General features: G+C 55.1%; 1 protein-coding gene across 6 annotated transcripts in view; it reads right to left on the bottom strand.

The window, feature by feature from the left end:
* Window positions 1-250: 250 nt before the first annotated feature.
* The window catches only part of ALPK3 (alpha kinase 3), a 34,588-nt gene continuing 14,774 nt past the window's right edge, over window positions 251-20,064 (bottom strand). For all 6 annotated transcript variants that reach the window (XM_042804251.1, XM_042804246.1, XM_042804248.1 and 3 more), the window contains 11 exons: window positions 14,305-14,422; window positions 11,949-12,981; window positions 6,596-8,438; window positions 5,636-5,783; window positions 4,105-4,232; window positions 3,794-3,829; window positions 3,394-3,668; window positions 2,955-3,043; window positions 2,491-2,708; window positions 2,243-2,291; window positions 251-2,074 (listed from right to left, as the gene is read on the bottom strand). In XM_042804251.1, the coding sequence (XP_042660185.1) occupies window positions 1,753-2,074; window positions 2,243-2,291; window positions 2,491-2,708; window positions 2,955-3,043; window positions 3,394-3,668; window positions 3,794-3,829; window positions 4,105-4,232; window positions 5,636-5,783; window positions 6,596-8,438; window positions 11,949-12,981; window positions 14,305-14,422 (4,259 nt within the window). In that variant the 3' untranslated portion in view covers window positions 251-1,752. The remainder of the gene's footprint in view (window positions 2,075-2,242; window positions 2,292-2,490; window positions 2,709-2,954; window positions 3,044-3,393; window positions 3,669-3,793; window positions 3,830-4,104; window positions 4,233-5,635; window positions 5,784-6,595; window positions 8,439-11,948; window positions 12,982-14,304; window positions 14,423-20,064) is intronic.

Genomic DNA, 20,064 nt, shown 5'->3' with positions numbered 1-20,064 from the left:
CCCTGACCGCAGCTGTCCTACACGGCACGAGGTGCTTTTTGCTCAGGCTGCAACCGCAGCTGCAGCCCTCGCAAGCCCAGCCTCCGCCAGCTGCCAGCTTTAGGGTCTGGCCCCAGCCACCCTCTTCTCCCCCGCAGGGTGTAGATGGGGGTAAAGCCATTACTTGAAGGCGTTTCCTTCCCCCGACCACAAAGCCACCCCATCCTGCTGTGCTTGGGTGCATCTCCTCTGCCGAGACCACAGCGCTGGGTAACAGGCCAGTCCTCCTCGCTTTATTGCACTCACGAGCACCCATTTGCCACCGTGGCCACGTTATGTACATCGTTATTTTACAACGACCCGACAACAAAGCACGAGGACCCCAGAGCACGTCGCACTCCCAGCCCGCTCCCTCCCCTCCTACAACGGGGCTGCACCGAGTCACCGTGCAGGGGGGCACTGCGGGCGCCTGGCACGCTCCTCCGCAGCCCTGGGGAAGGTGAAGCTCTGCAGCAAGCTGAAGCAGGCAGTGCGGGGGGTTTTTTTTTTTTTTTTGCAAGCCCCGCTGCCCACCGCCACGCTCTGCGGGGTGCTGCACGCCTGAGCGAGCTGAGGGGCACCAGGGAGGCCTGACGCGACGCAGGGTGCTTTACTTTTCCAGCACGAGTGAGCGCCGCTGCCTCCTGCCGCGGGGCACTGCGAGCTGCCCCTGGGGTAGGGCCTGTGCCAAGCAGGGGTGATGCTACGCAAGCATGACCAGGTCGTGCTACGGGGCTGGACGGGGCGTACGGGGTCTGCGTAGGGCAGTGGGGCAAGGGGGGGGGTGAGTGCGGGGGGGCTGGACAGCCACGTGTGCCAAAGCAGTGCCTGGCACAGAGGGGGAGGCCTCCCCTTTGCCTCGCTCCCGGGTGCCGCGTGTGAGGTAGAGCATCCTTTACCGTGGCGCTGGCTGGCACCTACAGAAGCACCACTGCCCTCAGCTTCTGCCCAGCAAGGGGGTTGGGAGCCTCACCCTGGGGCACGGGGAGGGCTGGGGGGGGGGGAGGGGGGGGGCAGGGGTGCTAAAAAATCCCACCCCTGTGGAGCTGCCAGTAGCGATGCCAGCGCCCCGCCACAGGCCTGGGGCCCCTCCAACCCCCCCCCCCCCCCCCCCCCCGCCGAGCGCCACGCCATAGCAGCAGGAGCCCTGCAGCTCGCTGCTAAACCCCTCCGCGGCAAAACCTTCCAAATGACAGTGTGCCAGGGCAACTGAGCCCGCCTGGGCGCTGCTGGGGTGAATTCGCATCCCTGACACAGAACGCTGGCGGGGCTTGGCGTGGTCGCTTGGCGGAGGACACAAAAAAGGTGCTGGGAGCCAGCAGGGCAGCCTGGGCTCCCCGTTTGCTCAGGGGAGCCAGGCAAGGGGGCACGGCGCCTGCAAAGCCTGAGGGAGCAGGATTGACAGCCCCCCCGCCTCAAGGCAGGCAAATGGAGAGAGAGGAAAGCTGAGCCTGAGCGTGGCGGGGCACGCGGCCCCGGCGGCTCCACCACCGGCAGCAGCTCTGCCACAGCGGTATTGGCAAGGGGGTCCCCGCTGCCCACGGCTCACAGCCCCCCCCCCGGCCCCGGCCCAGCCGCTCACACTAGCACACACTACACCACACAAGCGCCGCGGGCCGGGCCGGGGGCCAGAGGGGGGAGAGCAGCGGCAGCAGGCACTGCCAGGCTCTCTCCTGGCCAGCCTGGGCGCGGGCTGCCCCCGGAGCAGGGGGGTCCCAGCTGCGGCGGCTCCGGCTACTGCGGGCGGCCAGACCTGCTGCTCTCTCCTGACCCGGGTTTGGAGGCTGTCGGGGCCTCCCCTGTTTCTGCAGCTCTCCGGGAGCTCTTGGGGCTCACAGCAGCCTTGCGGGTACCCTGGGGACTTGCCAGCCCCTTCTTCTGGAGCTGGGGGCTGGACTGGGCAGATTTCCTACCCATGGAGGGGCTCCTGGAGCCCTTGGGTTTGGCCGGCTCCAGCGTCTTCAGGCCCAAGATGCTGCAGTAATGGTTACACTGGTGAACGGACGCGAATTGCTCCAGCAGGGAAGGGAAGCAGCTTTCCTTCAGCCCTTGGTACCTGCCAACACAACCATCCTCAGGCACCCGCTTCGCATCAGGAGACGTCCCACTGGAGCAGGGTGCCGAGGACGGAGCCCGGCCCCCCTCACCACGGCCCTTCGCCACAGGAGCAGTGGAGCTGGGGACAGCTGGGGCCACCCTGCGCCAGCAGCTGGGGGTCACTCACCCTTTCAGGTTGGTAGCAATCCGCACGTTGGTCATCTTCCAGCCCACTCCTGCAAGGAAAGAGAGGACAACTAGTCTCTGTCCAGAGAGGGACGGGCACCAGCACCAAGGGCAGGTCATCCCCCTGGGAGCCAAGCTCCATGGCACACGGGGAAAGAGGCAGGAGGGCAAGGCTGGGGCTCTTCCTCCTTCTTCCACAGGACAGGGGGTGGCGAGGAGCCACAGGAATCTGCTGGGTCATCCCTTTACCTTCCATGTCAGTCACGAGGATGTTTCCATTTGTCCACTGGTAGACCCAATGCTGGAAGGCGCAGCATTTGAGCACGATCTCTGAGGTGCCTCGTGCTGTTAAGCTGCCATCTGTCTCGGTGACACAGTACTGCTCGCAAGGCCCGCCCAGGTCCTCCTCCATCGTGGCGTAAGGGATGTTGTTGGCCGGGCGGTAAATCAGGTACACGGGAATTATCCTGCGTGGGAGCACACAGTGTCAGCACCAGCTGGCGAGCTCTCCCGCTGCAGCAAGTGGAGAACCACGCCGCTGTCTGCATCCCTGGCTTTTGCCGTGCCCCCCTCACCAATATCCCTTCTGTTTGGGGGTGGGAGAAGAGTGCGCTGCCCTTCGGGATGCCCCCAGCACCCACGGGGGACCCTCCCACCATCCCCCGGGACACTGCTGGGATGTCGTGCCAGCAGAGCCACAGCACCTTACTTACTCAGGCACCGCTCCAAAATCAGGGACGGCTCGTGCCTCAGCGGCAAAGATCTTGCAGTACTCGCGGCTGGAGTTCTGGATTTTACATTCCTGGAGATGCAAACAGAAGAGTCAGGGACCTGGCCCGTCTTACACCGCCTCCCTGGTACCCCCTGCCTGGCCAGGCATCCCCTGGGACCACTGCCAGTTCATTCCCTGTCTTGGTGTTCAAAGGACAAGTGACGGGAAAGCTCCAAGCAGCTCTGTGTTGCTCAGAGAGAAGAGCTGAAGCCAAGAAAAACAAGGACATCGCCAGCCTGCTGGAACACGGCTCGGCCCCTCCAGAGCATTTAAAAAGTGGAAGGAAATAGAAAAAGCGGGCACAGAGCTGGGGTCGGTGGCACAGAGACCAGGGAAGGTGTGGGGGAAACAGGCGGAGGGTGTCCCGCAAGGATGCCCACCTGGATGGTGATATCGTAGTTCTTTTCGATGAGGCTGTTCTCATTCTTGGTCCCAAAGACAATGAAATTGTGCACTTTGATGACACAGGTGCGGCCGGACTCAAAGACGGGCTCCAGGCCGTAGATGGCTCTGGCACGGCAAGCCTTGCGCAGGAAACCGGCACCGACTTCCACGTCCTCGCTCACCACACGCCCGAAGAGCTTATCCCCCCAGTAGCCAGCGTCAGCCAAACCCTTGGCGAACACCATGGGCGTCATCTCGATCTCCTCTCCGACTGGTGGAGGGAAGAGCCGGTGAGGGGGTGGACAATCCCGGCGCGGCCTGCCCCCGCCACTGAGCTGCCTGCCCCCCCGCCCAGCAAGGGGCAGCAGTCGCAGCTTGTCAGCATGTGGCCCTTACCTTCGATCTCTTCCCGCAAGATAAATCCCGACAGCACTAGAGGAGACAGAAAGCAAAGAGGTGTCAAGGCCCTGCCAGGATCCCAGCCTGCCCCAGGCACTTCCCCATCAAGGGACGGCAAAGGAGGACGGTGTGAGCGGCTCATCAGTTAGAAGACGGAGGCGGATGCACCTCGCAGAGGGGCTGTTACGGGGCGTGCAAGGCTCCCCCCCTCCACAGCCTGGCACCAAGCCCTCTCCACAGGTCGCCACGCCACCCCACAGCACCCCCGGGCAGCTGGGAGAGCTGCCAGGCTGCCGAGGGCTCCTCACCTTCTGGGCTGAGCAGGAAATCGGTGGAGTCGGTGCCGTACTCATTGCTGATGACGCACCGGTAGACCCCGCAGTCCTTCTGGGATGCCTGCACAACAGCCAAGGCTGCCTGGCCCTCGTCGCCGGCGCTGGAAGAAACCGGAGCATAGCCTCAGCCCCGTGTGACATGTGGGGGGGGGGCACACGGGAGCCCCGTGACAGGCACTGCAGGTGGGCACCATGCTGCCCCGGGAGGGCTGGAAGCCAGCTCCAAAGGAAGCCAGCCCACGGGCAGCCCAGCTGCTCCCCTGGCACCTCACGGCACCAGGAGTCCTGCCCTGCAGATTGTACTCAGAGATGCTCATCTTCCAGGCGAGCCCTGCAAAATCTGGCCGGGACTGGGCTACAGACTGATAAAAGTACTTGCCTCTGAGTGTGGCTGGGTCAGGGCTGTGCTCGAGCTAACAGACCCACAGCTGGATGGGATGGCTCTAAGCCACGCAGCCAGAGGTGTCCAGCTTCGTTTTCAGCTTCTCCCGAGTGAGGGCAGACACTGCTCCCCATCCTGCAGCCTGCTCCCCGCCGAGGGATCAGCAAAGCACAAGCTCTGTATCAGCAGGCTGCCGGTCTTCAGTCTGCAGCACCAAGCTTTGGCCTGGCAGATCAAGGTGGCAACACACCAGGCAGACAAGAACCAAAGGCCCGTTTCAGCCCCGCATGGCCAGTGTGAACCAGCAAGGGGGACAATGGGCCAGAGAGGAGGAGAGGTGGGACTGTCATCCTGAGACCCCCTGGTTAGCTACAAGGCAATGGCCACTCCTGGTCCATCTGTCCCAGCTCAAGTATCTGCTGTAGGAGATCATTTCTGCCCCTGAGGCACTTCCTTCTGCCTGCACATTATAAGGACGACCAAAGGCATCAGGCAAATCCTATGCGATACGGGTGATGTTCCCACACAAGCTCCCTTGGGCTTGAGAACAAGTTGCTCTCCATAATGCACCCCCAAGGAGCATCCAGGATACAATAAGCCACCCAGCTGTCCAAACATGCTCTCCCTACGCAAGGGCAGTGCCAAGGGATAGAGAGGGCATGGCCAGGGCTGCTTTTTCCCCTGCTGGTGCTTGCCAGTGGTGGTTGCACAGAAGCGCCTGCTCGGGTGTGGTGGTGCACACCCCCACATGTGTCACTTGGGGTCCCAGTTTTGCAGCTCACACCCAGCTCTCAAACTCTGAGATGGGCACAGTCCTCCCCATGGCTCAGGTTCAGCTCCTGCCCTCCCCAGGGCTCTACTACTCAAAGCATGAGCCCTTAATCCAGGCTCCAGATGGAGCAGCAATATGACAAATTTGGCAACAAGTCCCCATCCAGGCAATCCCTCCCTCCCCGGGCACTGAGAAGATAAAGTTCACAATGTGCCGTTCCATGCAATGAGCTTCCCATGCAGCCTTAACAGAAGGGGCACCTTCACCCCAGTAAATGCAAGGAGCTGGATTTAACACACAGGCCCAGGGCTATGCACAAGGACTACAACAAAGCAGAGCTGGCAGGTTACCTCCTTTGGGTTTCTGCTACAGGGATCTCATCCTTGTACCACATCAGCTTAGAATCACTCAAAATATTGAAGAACTGGCACCAAAGTTTCAGGTTTCCTGATGCATCGGAAAATTGTTCTGCCCTGATCTTACGAATCACCTGTGGAGCTAAGGACAGGGTGCAAAGAGATCAAAGGTGAGACACACAGTGCTGGCTGCAGCTCCGGGGACAGGCCAGCCCACCCCAGCGCTGCTGCTTGGGACTCTGGTGTTGGGCATCACACGTATCTCAGCACAGCCTGGCATAACAGTCTTCTCGGGGAAGGTCTCAGTGCTCTGCTTAGATAAATACGGTGGGATGCAAGTGGCACAAATTCATTCAATAGCGCAGCACTGCAATTCCTAGCGAGGCTCAGCCAGAGGCAACGCAGGAAAACACTATGCAACGTTGGAGGAAACATTTATCTACTGAGGCAGGGATTCATCAAGGTTACCCTTTTGCAAGGGTGCTGATTTCTGTGAGGGTATCACCTGGCTCCCAACAAGCACTTCAACACCAGGACTGTGCCTTTTCTAATTCAATGCCACGAGGGATCGCATCAGCATTAACCAGGGAGGTGGAAAAGGAGGGCGCGCTGCACTGACGCCCACTGGACCCCCAACCAGCATGAAGCACGGCAAGGACCAGGACACAGAGACCAAGAAGAAGAGGATTACAGGATTCCTTTGGCCAGGGAAGCCCAAGCTGTGGAGACACCCAGTCTCAGTGCTCCTGTTCCTTGCATTCCTCCGCCTTCACAGCGCTAGGGAAGGTCTTTGGGCGACCTTTTGGCTTTCACATGGCCAAAGGGTGATGCTGAAAACCCTGCCAACACAGAAAACTCACGTGGCCTCAAGCTGGCTATCACTGGCTCGGTTGGACAGGCTCCCTTTGTAGGCAACAAGGAAACGTGCTTCACGGGGATTACCTCTTCCCTTACCTTTAAACGGGTTATTGGCTTTCTTGGACTCTGCTGGCTGTGCTTCTGGCTTAGCATCTTCATGGGCCTCGTGGTCACCACTGCTGTCACCTGTGGGCTCCTCGTACAGCTTAGGAACCTCCAGTGTGGCCATCTTCCTTGTGAGGGTTGGCGAGCGCTGCTCCCCAGGAGGGGACGGAGCCAGGGCAGGTGACTGCAACAGGGCTGCGTTCTTTCTGGATTGCTGTGGCGAAACAGTGGGACTTCTCACGTGCCCTGGGCTCTCCGGGGTTTCCTCCTCCTCCTCCCCCACCTGCTTGGTTTTTGGGAGGTATATTTTGCGCCGGGCCCCAGAAGCAAGCTCCTCTGGCGTGGCACAAGGTAGCACCGCCAGAGGGTCACCAGGGCTCTCTTTTTCAGGGCTTGCTGGAGGCAAATCGGAAATATTATGAGGCGGCTGCCCTGCTCCAGCTGCCGGCATGCTGCCCACCACAATGGAGGGCACAGAGAGCTGGCGTGACCCCTCTGCCTCGGGAGCGACCCGGGTCCGTCTCTTTGGTGGCACAGGCCTGCAGGCCAGCATCTCTTTGCTGGTAACGAATTCCTCATTAATCATGCCCGTGATCCGCCTGGTTGTCCTGGGGGTCAGAGGCAAGTTCTCTGCTGTCTGAAAGAGCTGATTGTTTTGTACCTTTTCCAAAACTCTCCTTGAAGTGCGGGGGCTCAGGCCTGCGATGCCTATCTCTGGGAGCATGACTTCCTCTGCATCGGGCTGCCCCTTGTCCCCAGGGTCAGTGTCTTCTTTTGCGGCATCCTCACTGCTATCTGACATTTTTAAAAGCAGCAGCAGATAGTTCTTCAAAGAGGAAACGAGGTTTTTGTGCTGCATCTTCTCCTCCAAAGACATCTCCTGAGGTCTCTCGGGGCTAGGCAGGACCAGCGGTACTTGTGGCTGAACCTCAGCACCTCCTTCAAAAGCGCCTGAAGGTGCTGCCGGTCCCTGGCGTGGCGCGGCGGCTGTTTCCTCTCCTCCTCCCTTCCCTTCAGGTCCCACAGGCACTGGTTTGGCACTCTCCTCCCCAGATGTGCCAGCCGAAAACTTTCCTTGGGGGGCAGATCCACCTGCCTTTTTGATTTCTGTTTCTCCGCTCGCAGGAGGCAGCAGCTGGGCTCCCGAGGGGGCCTCTCCCGCCGTGGTCTCCACCCCGGGGGCGCTGTGAGCCGCAGGCGGTGCCTCCCGAGCCACCGACATCCCCGCTGCAGGAGCGGGAAGCGGCTCTTCCTTGGCAACTCGAACTGAAGCAGGCGTTTCAGTCTCCTGATGTCCCAAAGCTGTCCTTCCCACCTCTCCGTGCACGGCCCCAGGAGATGGCTCTGCTGCACCGCTCCCTCCTGCCTCTGCACCGGGATGGCTCTCAGGCAGCTCTGCTCTCCTTTCCTTGCTCTTCCCATCTTTGCCTGCTGTCTGATGTGTGATTTGCTCCAGAGGAGTGTTTTCTCCAGGCTCTGGAGGGCTCAACTTCTTTAACAATGGCTCTTTCTTACCTCGGCTTTTATCCTCTTGATTTAATAGTCCTTGTTGGGTCTCTCTGCCCTCAAGAGCATGGGAATGTCCTTCTGCCTGCTTCCTAGAGGGAGGGTGCTTCTCGCTGGACTGCACATGGTTTGGAGAAGGTGCCGGTGGCTTTGGTGGCTCCTGAGGCCTCAGCCGAGGATTTGTCCTTTTCCCAGCCCCTCTGGTCTCCTGGCAGACAGGCATCTCTTTCCTGAGCTCTTCTAACTTACTGGCTTGCTGACCAGTCTCTACTGTTGGACTGGACACTGGATGTTCGAGGTCACTAGCGGACTGTCTCGTTGCTGCAACCTAGACAAAAAAAGAAAATTGAAAATTAGCATCATTTTACTGCCTGGGTCTGCTCAGTGGTGCTTGTGCTCCATCTGTACCATATGGCACTGCCCAACATCTGCTTGAATTGTCAGTATTAACCTGGTATCACTGATACTCACTCATCCAGGGCCCACTGGCTTTGCCATCGTCCCATGGGAGTGGGTCCCACAAGACCCCTGTCACGTTGCACAAAACGGTTTTTCTTTTAATCAGCTCCAACTCTTCTTTTAATGCCTTGGTTGTGCACAAAGTGGCAGACGATCTGCCTCTCTAAAACATTCAAGACCTTTTAATTCAACCTCCTCTGACACGGCACCTTCCCAGGGAGCAAAACTTCCCCATTTTCACCAGTCATTGCTGAGACCTTGTATAATTTCCTTGCTCTTTTTTAAGACTCAGTGCTCCCCCTGTACTATATCTGCAATCTCCACTTTGAGATGGGGCGATCGGCATGTCACACATTATCTGGATGAGGCTGCCCAAATGATTTATGGCGAAACTGTACACCATGACGTTATCTGCACTATTTGACCATCCTGTTTCTTTGACATTCAGGAAGCTCAAATGTTTCCGACTGCAGCTGCACATTAGCAGACGTTTCAGCAAGCTGTGACGGCTGAGCTTTATCCCGAGGAGATCTGGTGAAATCCTCCAGCCATGGGGCACTATCTATTTTTGTAGGATAAGACTCCGGGTAGGCAGCGATACCACTGATACACACTGTGCCCGGCTGATGCTCAGCCGGCAACATCAGGGCAATCGCACGGGAGCAGGGCGCGCGCACAACAGCTTCCCCTTCCATCCCAGAGGATCTGCTGCTAAGGATCTTCTCCCCAGGTTTCCAACTTGAGCTTTAAGCCTCCAAAATGAGGTTTTCATGGGAAAAAGGAGGGCTGTGGCACTTAGCCCTTCTACTTTGTGCCACTTCAGCTTCGTTTGAATGCTTGGAATAAACAGGAAAGGTTAATGCCGGTCTCTCAGCAAGCCCTTCCCCAAGCAATTGTTATGACAATGTGAGTATCAGAGGACTGGGATGAGAGGAGCAGCATTACGGGGGCCATTCTTGCACACAGAATTCAAGTCTGCTTCCTTGGTAGACCCCAAAGGTTGCCAAAGGCTGAGCAGTTTCTGTCTCCGCACGCAGGGCGTGCAGAAATAGGGCCCCAGTTCACAGGGCTGCACAGGCCCCCCCAAACGCCACGTGTCCCTGCTGCCTGCTTCAATGGGCTGAATATCACAACACAGAGCATCCCAGTGCTCAGACTTAAGAAGTTTAATTTTAAGGACAGCCAAGGCTTCATGCAGTGAACCCTGCCGCGGGTTTTACCATAGTATTTGGTCCTCCGTGGCGTGGAAAGAGATGGGGATGGCCGCAGCCCAATCTAACCACAGGGCCAGCCCTGGTCCCTTGGCTCAGGGGGCTCAGCAGCACAGAGCCCAAGGGGGCTGGAGGTGGAGCAGGGCTGGTGGTTCACAGAGGGATGCACAGAGGTGTCTCTATGCATTGGTGCTGGTCAAAGGGGACATCTCTTTGGCTGAAGAGGACTCGGGGCAAATTTGCTTAACATTGGTGCACGAACTAAAGCTTATTCAGAAAAGCTTCTTGGGAGGTCTCCTGAAAAGCATCTGTCCTTAAGTAACTGTAACACTCTCAAACAAGGGACGTATACAAGAAATATAATAAAAGGATCAGTTTCTAAGTTAGGCGGGAGCGATCATCACACAAATCCAGCTTCTCCCCTGCACTTGTGCGTGAGGATGTTCAGAGCCTGGCTACAGCCTGGCATTTTGCAAAGCTCTTCTGCTGTGGATAAATCCAGCTCAAAAGAGAAGTCCTGAGCATGAGGCCGAGCTAGGTCCCAAGGCCAGGAAAACACTCATGCTACAACCCTGTCTTGTTTAAGGGAAAGATTAAAAGAGGCAAGCAACCCGTGTCTTGAGGAGTGAAAACATCCTCAAACACCTCTAGACTCAGCTTTAAAGGTCTTTAAAATAGCTTATTTGGTCACACAAAAGCCTGAGCACTTTCCCCAGCATCACCAACTAGCTGAAGCATTCAAATTCAAATCAAAAGCATCCCCTTTTGTCTACTCAAAAGCACACCAGCTGACAAGTTACAGGTTTACCTCTGTGAGTGGGTTTTTGAAGAGCAAAATACCTTGATGCATGTCAAAGGCTCAGGGCTGACAGCCCAAGCCTGGCTGCTATACACCAACACTCCCCATTTCTCAAGAGCAAGGAGTGTAAAAATGAGCAGAGAGGGAGAAAACGAATTGCTTTGCCCTGGGCTCACATGCACAGGAATAATTTCTGCAGCAATACGTGAAGCTGATGGGTCAGGTTAAAGATGGGTTCAGGGCACTGCACTGTGGTGAGGCCAGGACCCAGATGCTCACTTCACTGCATAACACAGCGGGTTTCTTATCAGTAAACGGTGCTCCTACCTTTGGCTAAAGAAATCTACAAGAGGAAGAAAGGAATTTGTTTTCACTGGAGCACCTGACAGTCCCACTTTCTGTATCACAGATGCTTCCACATCCTGAAATATTTGCATTACCTACCAAGGGAGCCGTGCTGCGCCTGGAGTCCTTCCTCTGTACTGAAAGTGTGCACCTATCGTTGCTTAAACACCAAATCCTGATGGCACCTGCAAATTGGACTCCGAGAACCATCTACCACAGAAAGGGTCATTGAAGAAAAAAGGGAAAAAACCCAAACAAAACAAAACCCCCACAAAATGGGTAGCTTCCAGTCTAGTATTTTCATGGAAAATGCTTCAGGTTAAGTGACAAAAATAGAAGTTGACTAAAAGATGCAGTGAGGGTCAGGAGCAGGTGCTGTGCCCTGGCACTGCGTCACCACCACAATGAGTCTTTCAACAGAGTTTTTCCAACAGGGAAGAGCCAAGAAATAGCCCAGATCTACTGTATACGTGTTGCACTGTAAACAAAATTCAGGGCCCTGCCCAGCGGCAGCTCACGTGGCATACCTGGCACGCTGAACTCATTTGCATGGGGGGCTCATTAAGCACCGGCTGAAGCTCAGGCTCAGTTGCTAAACTGAACAGATGTCATCAGTCTCACTGCCTGTCATATGCCCCGACTATAAATAGCCATTCAGTGCTCCCTGCTTAACTGATTTGGAAACATTTCGCATGAGGTCAGCCTGCCGATTAAACAGGAGAGCTCACAGCACACCCTAGGCCACCCAGAGACCAGATGCTTGGCCGGAGGGCCCTGACGTACATCTCTCCTCACCACCTCATCTGACATTTATTCTGAGATGGGGTGGAAGCTCTGCTGTCTTGGCCCAGAGTCCAGAAAGCCCTTTTTCCTGGGTGGTTTTGCCACTGGAGACCTACAAAGCCTCGGCAGCAGATCCCGTGGGGTACACGCAGCCTCCCAGGGCTGGTGTCACGACACAACTCTGTGGCACGAATATTGTCTTGCTGCAACCCATGCGTTGACTGCTTTGTGTACTAGTTACCTCTGGACCGACGGCTTTGTTTTGCTGCGGCTTCGGGGCTTGGTGCTGGTGTCTCTGTCCCTTGGATGGCACAGGTCCTGCCTCTGACACCTCCGAGGACACCAGAGCATCCTCTGATTGCCTGCTGACTGCCACAGGTTGCAGGGCAGCCTTGCTCACAGCCTCTTCCTTGGCTCCTGCCTCCTCCTTCCCTGCTGCCGGTTTCACTTGCTTATCGAAATACATCTCTTTCAAAGAGAAGTGCACATTACCATTGATTTTAGTGTCCTGATTCACAGCTTTCCCAGGCGGTTTGATTTTTGGACTGTTTTCCACTTCTTGATCATTTGCCCCCCTCAAACATGCGCTCCTGCGTAAGGGGACAGGAGGGGCAAACCTTGGATTTGAAGAGGGTTTGGCCCTGTCTTGTCCACTTTCTTCCCACTTGGAAACTTCCTGCTTTGCTGCTGGAGGAGCCTCCACCTTCTTTTTCTTTTTAGCTGCAGAGTCTTTCGCCATTGGCTTAGTTGCCAGGTCCTCCACTGTCTCGTAGATGTATGCAAGAAAGCTGTTCCCATTCTCCTCCACGCTTTCCAAGGAGGTGTCTCCGTTGGTGGTCACCTCTGCTTTTAAAGGTGCTATCAGTTTGTTTGGAAAGCCGGTCATCGCGCCGACCGGCTGCTCCTTCGGCTCAGCAATATCTTTATGCAATCTGGACTGAGAATCGGCGACGTGCACTTTTGCTGCATCCTCCTTCTCCCACGGAGAGGCTCCTGACCGGAGATTCAGATCCCTGGCCAGCCTCCGCTTTCTCTGGAGCCGATCGGGGCTCATTCCCTGCAACTTCTCCACCTCCACGTTCTCCTTCCCTCGTTTCTTGCCCTGTTCTATCTCTCGCAGCTTTTCTTCAGCTTTTCTCTTAATTTTGGCAAACCACTTCTGATGGATTTTGAACTCCGTCATGGTTCCCACTTCCAGCACACCAGAGCAGGAAACGATGCCCTTGTTATTTCTAGCTGAGGCCTGGTAAATGCCTGCATCTTCTTCTCGGCACCTGGAAACCAAAAGCTCTGTGTGAGACCTGCCCATCCTCCCCAGGCACTACTGCTGGGCACGCAGGCAGGCACGCTCTCCCACTTCTTGCTCCAGAGGGGCCAGAAGATGAAGACATGACCCCTGAAGCGCCCATTGTAGGTCTGGAAACCTGGGGCTGGCCTCCCTCCCTGGGCTCTGCCTGTTCTCAGCACTAGCAGATGAGCAAGTTGGATGTTAAATCAGTCCCCAGCTCCCCCTGGGCTGTAACTCTGACAAGAGAGGGCTGTTATAGAGGAGAAACAGCTAGCACCAGGCTTCCTGACTGTTCTTGGCCACATTCCTCTGCAGGATCTTCTCCTCTCAGCTCTTCACAGCATACTGTGAACATTTCTGTTCTTCCTCCACCCTACTGCCTTACCAAAGCCTTCCCATTCTGCTTCACAGGCACCAGCACAAGCATGTGCGTGCCATCTGTGCTGTCACCCCTTGGGGATGCCTGGCCCATGGAGATCCCTGCTCCTGTGAGAGGTGAGCCAGCCTCTGATGGAAACCTGGAGCACACCTGGGCCAGCAGAAAAGCGCAGGCTGGAAGCACAAGGATAACAGGACTATCAGCAGTACTGACACTCTGCACTTTCAGACAGTGCCGCACCTGTCTGACATCCCAAATCCAGGATTCAGGGTGCAACAGGTCTCTGCTTGCTGGGGACATGGTGTGCCCGGCTCTCCCGAAGCACAGTCCTCATTTAAAGTTAAAAGAAGCTGGTAGTCAGGGCCGAATAAAGAAGGCCCTTGGCTCCATCAGTCGAGTGCCAAAGCAGCCCTTTCCTTGCCTGATCTCATGGTGAGAGCTAGGAAAGGCCCTCCTGGGACAGCGCTGCAGCCCTTTCCCCTCTTTAGTCTTGCTTAGGACACTCCTATGAACTGTTTCTGCCCTTGTCCTGCCTGATCCCCTGGACCATCATCTTGCAGGCAGCCAATGCTTCCCCTTCACTCACCTTCGTCCAGCCCTAATGCTCAGCACTTGCCTGGTGCAGCCATAGTACACACTGCTACCAGCACTGGAAAGCTCCAGAGGGAGGAATTTCTCATGATCTTCCTCTTACTTCTGGCATGGTGACTACCCTTGAATGCAGCAATGGATCTCATACTGATGTAATCGAGAGTCAAAGTGAAGAGCTGAAGGGGAAGGGACAGCAGGGAACATCACAATGGGGAGCAGAAGGGGCCACCACTGGTGCTTGGGGGGAGATCACTGCTGACAGCCAGCTCTTCCAAACACTGAAAACAGGCTCAGAGCTCCTATCACCAAATCCAACCACTCTCCAGCTTCTTCACTCACTTGTACAGCTGCAGGGTGTGGCGATTTCCGTGACGGAATATCTCATACTTGGGTAAGCCACAGTAGCGATCCATCTCTTCATCATCCTTATACCACGTCACCTCCGGCTGCGGGTATCCTGGGGATGAGACAGATGGTACATCAGAGTGTGAAACATTGCAACCAGTCGCACAGCAAGCCCGCTCCCTGGGGAACAAGGTATCAACAGCAAAACAAAACACTCCAGCAGAATAGAATACGTTATTCTGGGTTCACCGCATTCTTCAAATCACACGGCAGAAAGAGTATTGTGAGTGGAAACCTGATGGGCTTACCCAAGCCTTTTATCACTCCTTGGAATAGGGCTATTTATGAGAAAAAAATCCTAGCACTTCATTCCTGAACAGAGGGGAGTGGATCACACGATTGTCTCCTGTAACACTGGCTGGGAGGTGAAAGTGAGCATACTGTCATTTTTATATGAAGAGGCATGTTTCGATGAGACTAAGGCTAAGGTTAGAAAACAGGCATTCGCCCCTCCATGGAGCTCACAGCCTTTCGCTAAGTGTCACAGCCTGTAAGCTGATCCAAAAGTTTCCATCGAACAGAAACAACCTTGATTGCATCATAGCCAGCTTGGTGTCCTACAAATGTCACTTGACAACAGATGTCACCTGCCTTTTCAGTAGAATGACATCATGACATGTGTGACTGGCTGCCTAGCAGGCACACAGCCACGCTCCCCACCACCACCAGCAGTGGTGGATCAGCATGAGTGCCCCACATGCACCGCTGCTAGCCACAGCCCTTACCTCCCACCATCAGCAGCTCTAGCCCAGAGCAAGAGCAGTTTTCAGATGAAAACTGTTTGAGCCAGTGGCCAACATTGATTCCCATACCTCAAACAGAGCTCCTGGCACAGCCAAGCTGACCCTAGGGGCATGGGATAAAAGTTTCAACGATCACGTCATGCCTCCGCTTAAGCCGATGTGTTCAACAGTTGTCTGAAGCCCCAAGGTAGATATCCAAAGCTTATCTCCTGCAAATGCCCCTGCTGACTTTCCGTGCTGATGGAGTGAAGGACTCCAGCATACTGCTCACTTCCACTCGTCCCCAAGGGTCTCCCCACCAGCCCCCTCCACCCCCAAATGCTGCAGGGGGGTCAGCCTTCGTGGACAGCCTTGGCATGAGGCCAGCGAGGGCTCTCCAGGAACATCCAAAGTGTCTAGGCTCAGTGGCTCTGAAGTAGAGAGAGGGCAGGGACAGTGCACTACCTACACCTATCCGGGATACTTCCCAGCTGCCAACCCACAGGTTTCAGGGCTGACCAGGACCTTTTTCATCTCCGGGGTGAGAAGCCTGCTACTTGCATCAGCGAGAGATGCTGGCAACCTGTACCAGTGCTTGAGCCCAGTTTACGCCTGCTCCCATGAAGGTCCCATATTGGAAGTGAAAGACCAGGAGCAAAGACTCAGCAGGAATTCACCCTGGTTTTGGCTGATTCAAAATGCCTTTGATCAGAAAAGCAGCATATGCCAAATCTCTCCTCATGCATTGCTTGGTTCCCCCCACCCCAATCTTCTCTTCTGTCCCCATCCCTTGCTTGCTGGGGCTCTCCAGGGTCCTCTGACCCCTCGAGGGACTTAGCCCACTGGAACGAGATAGGGTTGGGGAAATAGTGTCAGAAGAGTTTTCCTTTCAGGCCATCCTCCACGAACAGCAGCCATCCCCATAGCCCAGACACCCCCCCGCAAACCAGATTTTACTCCGTTACCTTCCCTTCCTCACTGAGGTCTCTTACACTGCACTGGCCCTGGCATCTACCCCCTCCACCCTCATTGCCTGTACATCTCTCTCACACTTCGCTGCCTCATTCCCCTCTCATGGCTCCCAGCGGCAGCTTTGGCTTCCTGTTGGTTAGTGTCTCTTTCCTCCTCTTCTGCAGGAAGCCAAGTCATTACTTTTTCCCAAAGCCCTTCCTGCAAGGCTCTCCATCCTCCCCCCTTCAGTCCCTGCCTCACCACAGTCTGCTCTTTGCTGCTGCTCTGGCCCTCCAAACCAGTTTCTAGAAGTGCAAAGCCCTCAGATAGTTGTGGCTGAAGTGAATGAGCCCTACACTGCTAACTGGAAGAGGCCATGAGAGTATCCCAGTGACAGGATCACCAGGGATCGACACTGCTGCTTATATTTTCCATAAATATTCACTACTGACTGTACTTGGCAGCAGGACCCTGGGATGAATGAGCCTGTGGTGGTTTCTTTCTGCCCCAGGGATAAAGAACAAAACAATTTTCATACACAGCTCACACTTTGTCCAGAGCAATCCCACCCTTCCCAAGGGCTGTTCTGCAGATGAGACCTTCACAAGGCCCCCACTGTTCATAACACTGGGAGCTGACTGGTAGATTTTCCCAATAATCTGAGAACAGCAGTCACAGTACTTCATTCTGGGAACTGCAAGCATATCATTTCCGAGAAGCCCTGTGACGTCCCCCCATGGCCTCTGCAGCTGATTCCCATTCCCAGCTGACATCTGCTGAAAAGAGCTGCAATTTCTATAGCTGTGCAGTGCCTTGACGAAAGGCTTTTCCTCCTGTTAAGCCTAAACTCCCTTTGACCTGGAGCACACGTATCCTTGAGGCTACCTGCTCCCTACCAGGGTCTACCACCGTACCAGCCCAGCACAGGCAAGGAGGGACTCGTCCCTGCTGCACGTTCCAGCCTGCAGCAAAAGGGAACTACAGGCAAGTGCTGGCTGAAAACCCACAGGCAGAGGGATGCTGAAAGGTTTCCCACCTCCCACACAGAAACAGTGGCCCCAGCTGCCTGTTCAAACACCAGCCATCCCTCCCCTGGGGCTGTAACTGGAGCCAAGCAGGGGATGGAGAGATGCCTGTGCTAGGACAAGGCTCCTTGGCATTCCCTGCGCTCTGCTGGCGGGGGGCGGGGGGGGGAGCTGCTGCTGACTTTGCAGGCATCCATCTTCAGGCTGCTGAGCAAATAAATTCCCTTGGTCTGGGGGCAAGGAGGGCAGGCATCACTCCTGGCACATCCCCTGCAACCTCAACATCCGTAGCTTGCCCAGCTGCTGCAACAGGCCAGCGTCAGGGCTGCCGGCAGGCCTGGGTGGCTGAGCCAAGGGCTCCATCAGCAGGCATCGTCATGCTGCAGGGTGCCGGATGCCCACGCTTAGCCTAAGCGCATTGCAAGACAGAGCAGCCATTCATAAATCAGGCACTTGCCCTTCCAAAACCTGTCACTCCTGCAGACCCCCGCCGTGCAGCTGGTGCCGACAGGGATTTGCCAGCAGCTGGTCCCCTGTGTCCACCAGCCATTGCCCTGCAGTTGCAGACAGAGCGGTGCCGGGTGTTCCTGGAGAGGAGAGCACACATCCGTTTCACATCTCTGAGCCCAGCAGAATTTTTTTGGGAAGCGTGTCTTGCAGCAGCATTGCTCCAGCGTGATGGCCAGCTACTGCAGGACCCAGGAGACTTTCTCTGAGCAAGGATTTTTTTTTTTTTTTCTTCATGGAGATTGCCAGATTTAGATCAAACATTCTTTTTGCTGAAAGCTGTTAAAGTCTGAGAAGTCTTCAAAGCTTTGGTGTCATTATCCAAAACAGTTCTTGCAATAGATATCCAAAAACTACCCAGAGAAACTCTGTTTAAAGCAACTTTTTTTGACATTCTGGGGCAGGGGTTGAGGGGAGTTAGTGTGCTGAAACTTGGGAAGGTGAAAAGCATTTAGGAAAATGACACATAATCTCTGCCATTTTCTGTTTCTGCTTTACATCAGCTATGTGGATGCAGTTTGGGGAGGGAAAGTCATGGTAAGATCTCATCCTTTCTGGCTTTATGGATTTAAACTTCCCCATCACCTGAAGACAAGGACGCTTCCAGTAATGCTAAAAGGAGGGACAGACAGTCACTAAGAGCAGTAGCTCCCCATGCCACCAGCCTGCAAGCAGTGCTCATTCTCCATCCCTCTCTTGACCTGGCTGCCCTAAACCCAGGCATCCTCATCTCCCACCAGCCCGTTCTCTGATCTTGTACTCACTACCCCATCCCCAAGCCCACCCATCCATCCCTCTTACAGCCCCTGCATTTCTCCAGACATCCCTCATCCAAGCACTTCACTCTCATCCTTTAAGCATTTCTCTAAGAGGACCACCAGGGATACAATCAGCTGAACTCCTTCATGCTTAATAAGCATCCACTAAGCACGTCACTGTCTATTCATCTCACCCCAACTCTCTTTCCCAAGCCATGGGCAGGGCCCTTTCCCCTCCACAGCCCTACAATAAAACCAGACTGTTTCTGGGCATGCTGCTTTGGTCCCATCCCCTCGGGGGACATGCTACTCAACACAGTGCAGATGCCAACATTGAGCGAGCACCTGCATAGCATGGGAGAGGTACCAGGCTGGACACTTCTTCAGCACAAGCACTGACCCCTAAATGGAGCGATGTCACCGTGCTCCTCAGCTGATGATTTGGGCAGCCAGGTCAGAGGGGTTAAACCTGCCTGAGAAGGGCTGAAATGGTGCTGTATTACAGCAGGCAATATGTGGTACTGACAGATGATGGTCTTGGCTAGATCCACTCATCACCCTTCCCAGCTGGCCTCATTCCCTAACGAGCAGTCGGGGATCCAGGCCCCTTCATCAAAGTCCCCACATCTCATCAGCCGAGAACTCTCCTTCCCAGCCAATGTTACACAGCAATGACTGAAAAGTTGTAAAATCCTTGTAGTAGCACTTCCAATACGGGCACTCTCTGAGGAGCCCAATATCTGCTCACTGGGTAGGATCTGTGATGTCCCTGGAGATCCTGAGGTTCAGACAGACCCGCCAAGGAAAACGCTTGGTGCAGAGAAGCGGGGTGCGCTCTGCTCTGTAAGGAACTGCACAGTAAATGGAAATGTTCTCGTTCCCTCCTCCACGTCTCAGAGAACAAAGGATGAGCTAATTTTGTCTATAAAAGAAAACATGCCATAAATGATGCAGGATTTGACCCAAAACAATCAAATCAGATATACTAGGGACACCAGTAGCAGGCAGAACTAGGTTACAGGAAGAAAGGAGGGTTTGTGCACCCACCTAAGAGCATCGGGAAGTCTGCCCCTGCCTGACTTGCTTTTTAACTCGCCTGCACCACCCAGCATGTTTTGGAGACTGGCTCTTCTTCACTTGCTGCCTTCCTAGGCCATGCCCAGCAAGTCACTGGTATTCAGATGTGAGACTACCTTGTAACTCTCACTATTGGACAAGAAGCAGCAAAAAAAATAGTAAGATGTTATTGTAGGTCATGTGTCCATATTTGAGGCTTGGGAGTCAAAACAGGAGCAGCTGACGGTCTGCCCTTTGCCTCCTGCAAGTCTATGAACCAAAGTGTCCCTGGACTCCAGCCACAGCGGTGGGACTGAGCTGGCTCCACTCTGGTCACCAGCCAGGGATGCAACCACCACTTCCTCTCTCCTCGTAATGTCTCCCAGCTGAATGTCAACATCATGGCAGGGGGACATATCTGAACTACTGAGCAGACTCTGCAGTCAAGAGTTTGCTTTCCATCTTGTGCCTCTCTTGCAAAGAGATCCTGAGCTCCTAAAGCAGTCCACAGGACTGCATGCAAAAGATGACCATATGGTATAGGTGGCTCAGGCTGCTTTTAATGACATTTCCATGAAAATTCCTAATTTTGTAGGTTGATTAATTTAAGTGCATAAAGACATCCCCCAATCCAGTTTACCAGGTACGAAAATACTACAATAGGCTACATGCTGA

Source organism: Tyto alba, unplaced genomic scaffold (assembly GCF_018691265.1).
Source record: "Tyto alba isolate M040663 unplaced genomic scaffold, T.alba_DEE_v4.0 Super-Scaffold_41, whole genome shotgun sequence".
Classification (NCBI taxonomy): Eukaryota; Metazoa; Chordata; class Aves; order Strigiformes; family Tytonidae; genus Tyto; species Tyto alba.
The sequence above is the reverse complement of the archived record's forward strand: the minus strand, read 5'-3'. Positions and strand labels throughout refer to the sequence as shown.